Raw genomic sequence first — 5,813 nt, 5'->3', positions numbered from 1 at the left:
CTTTTGTTATTAATTGCCTTATATAATTGGCTGCTCCCATGTTCGGGGCATAGATATTTACAATTGTTAGATCTTCTTGTTGGATAGACCCTTTAAGTAGGATATAGTGTCCTTCCTCATCTCTTATTACGGTCTTTGTTTTAAAATCTAGTTTGTCTGATATAAGGATTGCCACCCCAGCTTTCTTTTGGTGTCCATTAACATGGTAAATGGTTTTCCACCCCCTCACTTTCAATCTGGGGGTGTCTTTGGGTCTAAAATGAGTCTCTTGCAGACAGCATATGGATGGGTCTTGTTTTTTAATCCAATCTGATAGCCTGTGTCTTTTGATTGGGGCATTTAGCCCTTTTACATTCAGGGTAAGTATTGAAAGGTATGAATTTAGTGCCATTGTATTACCTGTAAGGTGACCGTTAACTGTCTGTTGTCTGTGTTCGTTTCTGCTCTTTGCTGCTTTTAGGTTCTCTCTTTGCTTAGAGGACCCCTTTCAATATTTCTTGGAGGGCTGGTTTTGTGTTTGCAAATTCCTTTAGTTTTTGTTTGTTCTGGAAGCTTTTTATCTCTCCTTCTATTTTCAGTGATAGCCTAGCTGGATATAGTATTCTTGGCTGCATATTTTTCTCATTTAGTGCTCTGAAGATATCTTGCCAGTCCTTTCTGGCCTGCCAGGTCTCTGTGGATAGGTCTGTTGCCAATCTAATGTTTCTACCATTGTAGGTTACATATCTCTTCTCCCGAGCTGCTTTCAGGATTTTCTCTTTGTCTCTGAGACTCGTAAGTTTTACTATTAGATGTCGGGGTGTTGACCTATTTTTATTAATTTTGAGAGGGGTTCTCTGTGCCTCCTGGATTTTAATGCCTGTTTCCTTCCTCACATTAGGGAAGTTCTCTGCTATAATTTGCTCTAATATACCTTCTGCCCCCCTCTCTCTCTTCTTCTTCTGGGATCCCAATTATTCTAATGTTGTTTCATCTTATCGTATCACTTATCTCTCGAATTCTGCCCTCGTGATCCTGTAGTTGTTTCTCTCTCTTTTTCTCAGCCTCTTTATTTTCCATCATTTGGTCTTCTATATCGCTGATTCTCTCTTCTGCCTCATTTATCCTAGCATTTAGTGCCCCCATTTTTGATTGCACCTCATCAATAGCCTTTTTGATTTCGATTTGGTTAGATTTTAGTTCTTTTATTTCTCCAGAAAGCGTTTCTCTAATAACTTCCACGCTTTTTTCAAGCCCAGCTAGTATCTTTAAAGTCATGATTCTGAACTCTAGGTCTGACATCGTACTAATGTCCGTATTGAGTAGGTCCCTGGCTGACGGTACTACCTCTTGTTCTTTTTGCTGAGGTGATTTCTTTCATCTTGTCATTTTGTCCAGAGGAGAATAGATGAATGAGAGAACAAAATGCTAACAGGTTTACAACGTCCCCAGCAAATATACTGTATACAAATCAGAAAAGACCTGAAAGCAGGGGAAAAGAAAGGGAAAGAAAGAAAAAAGAAAGAGAAAAAGAAAAAAAAAGAAAAAAAGATAAAAACAAAAACAAAACAACACAAAAAAAGCAGAATATGATCCAATATGATCAGGCTAGTGCATAGATCAGTGCCACACACTAGATTTTGGGCGTATTTTGGTCTGTTAGAAAAAAGTGCCTCCTAAAATTTTAAAGGAAGAAAGACATATATGTACAAAATAAGGGTTGATACAATGAAGGGATGGAAGATGACTGTAAAGATGAAAATTATAAAAGATTTTATAAAAGGACTTGGTAAGATAAGTTGTTTGAAAAAAGAAAGAAGATTTAATAAAAAAAAGAAAAAAAAAGGAAAAAGGGAGAGAATGTGATCAGGCAGGAGACTAGAACAAAGCCATACACTAGTGACTTAGGGTATATTTTGATCTGTTAGAAGAAACTGTACCTCAAAATTTTAAAGAGAGAACAACTTATATATATATGCCAAAAATGAGGGTAACTACTATGAAGGGATAAAATATGACTCTAAAAATGAAAAATAAAAAAAATTTTTTTTTTTAAAAAAGGGATTGATAAGATGTTGGTTGAAAAAGGGAAAAAGAAAAATAAAAAAAAACAGTCAACAAAAATTAACTTTGATGAAATAATGAATCATGGTAAAAAAAAAAAAAACATGAATCTATGTGCAGTATTCCCCTAGTGCTGGAGTTCTCCCATTCTCCTTGATCGATCAACTTGGTCTTGGCTTGCTGGCTGTTTGTGCTGATCTTCTGGGGGAGGGGCCTGTTGCTGTGGTTTCCAAATGTCTTTGCCGGAGGTGGAATTGCCCCGCCCTTGTCGGTCCGGGCTAAGGAAGCTGCTCCGGTTTGCTCTCAGGAGCTTTTGTTCCCTGCAAGCTCTCGGTACAGCTTTGGAGGACCAGGGCAGAAATGGTGGCCTCCCAATCTCCGCCCGGAGGAGCTGAGAACTCGGGGCCCCGCTCCTCAGTGCGCCCCCAGAGAAAAGCAGTCACTTCCGTGTCCCCGGTCTCCGGCCACACTCCGTGCTCACCCGGCCTGTGACCGAGCGTTGCTATCTCTGGCACCCGACCCCGCACGGAGTCTCCAAGCCCAGCAGATCCCTGCAGTGCATTCTTGCACCGCTCCTCCCCGGGAAGGAAGGGGAGTCTCCCCGGATCTGCTGCTTGTTGGGTCCCTGCTGGGGGAGCCGTGCCCCGACTGGGCCGCAGATCACAGTTTATGGCAACCCCAAGCTGAGAGCCCGCGCCTCAGCTCCGTCTCTGCAGCTGGCTTCCCCGCTCTGATACCTGGGAGCTCTGGCGCACTCAGGCACCCCCGGTCTCTCTGTGACCCCAAGGGTCCTGAGTCCACACTGTCCTGGGAGGATTCCACCCCCCGCTTAGCCACTGCAGCGACGTCCCTCCGCCGAGCCAACTTCTAAAAGGTCCGATTTTGTGCTCCGCGGCTCTATCACTTGCCAGAAGCGGCCGGTGGAGGCCCCTCCCCCGCCGTCTATCCTCCCGAATATCGCCCTGGATTCACTTCTCCGCACGCCCTACCTTCCAGTAAGTGGTCGCTTCTCTGTTCAGAGAGTTGTTGCTACTCTCCTGTTCGATCTCCTGTTGAGTTCGTAGGTGTTCAGAATGGTTTGATCCCTATTCAGCTGAATTCCTGAGACCAGACGAAATCTAGGTCTCCTACTCCTCCGTCATCTTGCTCCCCACCCCGGATGTCTTCTTTGCAAAAATGTCTGTTCATGTCTTCTGTGCATTTCTTGATTGGATTATCTGTTCTTTGGGTGTTGAGTTTGATAAGTTCTTTATAGATTTTGGATACTAGCCCTTTATCTGATATGTCATTTGCAAATATCTTCTTCCATTCTGTCGGTTGTCTTTTGGTTTTGTTCACTGTTTCTTTTGCTGAGCGAAAGCTTCTTATCTTGATGAAGTCCCGGTAGTTCATTTTTGCCCTTGCTTCCCTTGCCTTTGACAATGTTTCTAGGAAGACGTTGCTGTGGCTGAGATCGAAGAGGTTGCTGCCTGTGTTCTCCTTTTGGATTTTGATGGACTCCTGTCTCACATCGGGGTCTTTCAACCATTTTGAGTCTTAAAAGGAAATGGTCCAGTTTCATTCTTCTGCATGTGGGAGTCCAATTATCCCAACACCATTTGTTGAAGAGACTGTCTTTTCTCCATTGGACATTCTTTCCTGCTTTGTCAAAGATTAGTTGACCATAGAGTTGAGGGTCCATTTCTGGGCTCTCTATTCTGTTCCATTGATTTATGTGTCTGTTTTTGTGCCAGTCCCATTCTGTCTTGATGATGGCAGCTTTGTAATAGAGCTTGAAGTCCGGAATTGTGATGCCACCAGCTTTTCCTTTCTTTTTCAACATTCCTCTGGCTATTCGGGGTCTTTTCTGATTCCATACAAATTTTAGGGTTATTTGTTCCATTTCTTTGAAAAAAGTAGATGGTATTTTTTTTTTACCCTAAGATCAGACCGTTCTTTATTCAAGAAGCAACATGTGATACAAATTCAAGATTTTATTAAAAATTATGTTATTTAACATAATATCTCGATGGTTACAGCTTTTAACAAGCTTTTAACAAAGCAAAGTAATGAGTTATGTGAATAAACAGAAGAGTGAATGGTGTTAGCTGTGACATTTAAATAATCACATGGTTTTAATTATTCTTTTGATAACACACAACTTTGTGAACATCTATTCAAGAGACTGAACTCCGTGCCTACTATAGAATTTGCAGTTGAATTAGAGCTTTGTTTCCTGCCTTTGGCATTTTTAAGCAAACAAATGGAAATGGTTTTAAGAATTTATAAAAATCTACCACCTACCAAAAACATTTAAAAGGTAAAGTGATAAGCTCTAGAAAGAGAAAAAAAACAACACATACACATGTATTTATTTGTGGGATACAGTAACAGAGAACAGAAGTCATAATGAGGGAAGCAACCAGAAGTTCAGCCCATGCCAACCCTCTATTTGTTCTTGCCTGTCAGGGGTTTCTGGCTGATCTTTTTCGATTTTTCATTATTTTTCTTCGGTGGTTCTGGGTTTGCTTGCATGTGTCTGCCGTAGAGGTATTTGTACTTCTCAGAACGGATATATTCAAAAACATGGGACACGCCAAGCTGGAATTGGTCAGCGATTGGGGTAACCCAGGGATTGTTCTCTGCTTTGAACACTTGCTTCTGACCAGTTAAATCCAAGTTTCCTAGTTTTGGGGGCAGAAAGGTCAGGCGATTCCCCTGAATGTGGAGTTCCTTAAGCTGAGTAAGCTCCCCGATTTCTTTAGGCAGCGAGATCAGGTCGTTATCCCTAAGGCTGAGTATCTGCAACTTTGTGAGCTTCCCAATATCTGGTGGCAGGATTTCAAAATCGTTGTCACTTACAGTGCATGCAGGGTGGTAAGGTAGAAGAAGTTTCCGGGAAGAGAATTTTCATTCAAGTTGTTGTAAGTCAAATCAAGGACCTCCAGAGCTGGGAGGGAGCCAAATCTTCGAGGCAAAGTGTTTAGTCTATTCATGCCCAAGTTCAGGTGTTTGAGCTTTTGAAGGCTGCTGATCTGTGTGGGCAGCTCCTCAATCTGGTTATTAAAAAAGTTGAGCATCTCCAAATTCTTCAGTTCTATGTGTGGTGGGACCGTTGTTAGCTTGTTGTGGCTGAGGACCAGCTGCGTGATGTGGGCTAAAGAGAACAAGCCGTTGACATCCAGCATGTTGGAGATGCCCCGGTCACTCATGTCCACTTCCGGCTGGTTCTTCTCCCGGCTCTCCTCCACCAACTTTTTCAGAGACTTGGACATGTTCGCGGAGGGCAGCGCCTAACAGGCTGGGCGAGGGAAGCACAGGTTTCCACAGGGCGCACCTCAGTGGTAAGAAATGCACTTGGTCAGTAGTAGATGGTATTTTGATGGGGTTTGCATTGAATTTGTAGATTGCTCTAGGTAGCATTGACATCTTCACAATATGTGTTCTAATCCATGAGCATGGAACGTTTTTCCATTTCTTTGTGTCTTCCTCAATTTCTTTCATGAGTATTTTATAGTTTTCTGAGTGCAGATTCTTTGCCTCTTTGGTTAGATTTATTCCTAGGTATCTTATGGTTTTGGGTGCAATTGTAAATGGGATCGACTCCTTAATTTCTCTTTCTTCTGTCTTGTTGTTGGTGTATAGGAATGCCACTGATTTCTGTGCATTGATTTTACATCCTGCCACATTACTGAATTCCTGTATGAGTTCTAGCAGTTTTGGGGTGGAGTCTTTTGGGTTTTCCACATACAGTATCATATCATCTGCAAAGAGTGAGAGTTTGACTTCCT

The 5,813-nt window shown here is 42.3% G+C and overlaps 1 protein-coding gene across 1 annotated transcript; it reads right to left on the bottom strand.

Annotated features, from left to right (window-relative positions):
- Positions 1-4,253: 4,253 nt before the first annotated feature.
- LOC113933263 (ras suppressor protein 1-like) lies at positions 4,254-5,327 on the bottom strand. The gene is given in 2 exon segments (XM_035722477.1): positions 4,254-4,883; positions 4,886-5,327. Coding segments are annotated over 2 exon segments (825 nt in total). The 5' UTR covers positions 5,298-5,327; the 3' UTR covers positions 4,254-4,470.
- Between the last annotated feature and the right edge of the window lie 486 nt (positions 5,328-5,813).

Source organism: Zalophus californianus, chromosome 10, assembly GCF_009762305.2.
Source record: "Zalophus californianus isolate mZalCal1 chromosome 10, mZalCal1.pri.v2, whole genome shotgun sequence".
In the NCBI taxonomy this organism is placed as follows: domain Eukaryota; kingdom Metazoa; phylum Chordata; class Mammalia; order Carnivora; family Otariidae; genus Zalophus; species Zalophus californianus.
This window is presented reverse-complemented; position numbering and strand designations above follow the sequence as displayed.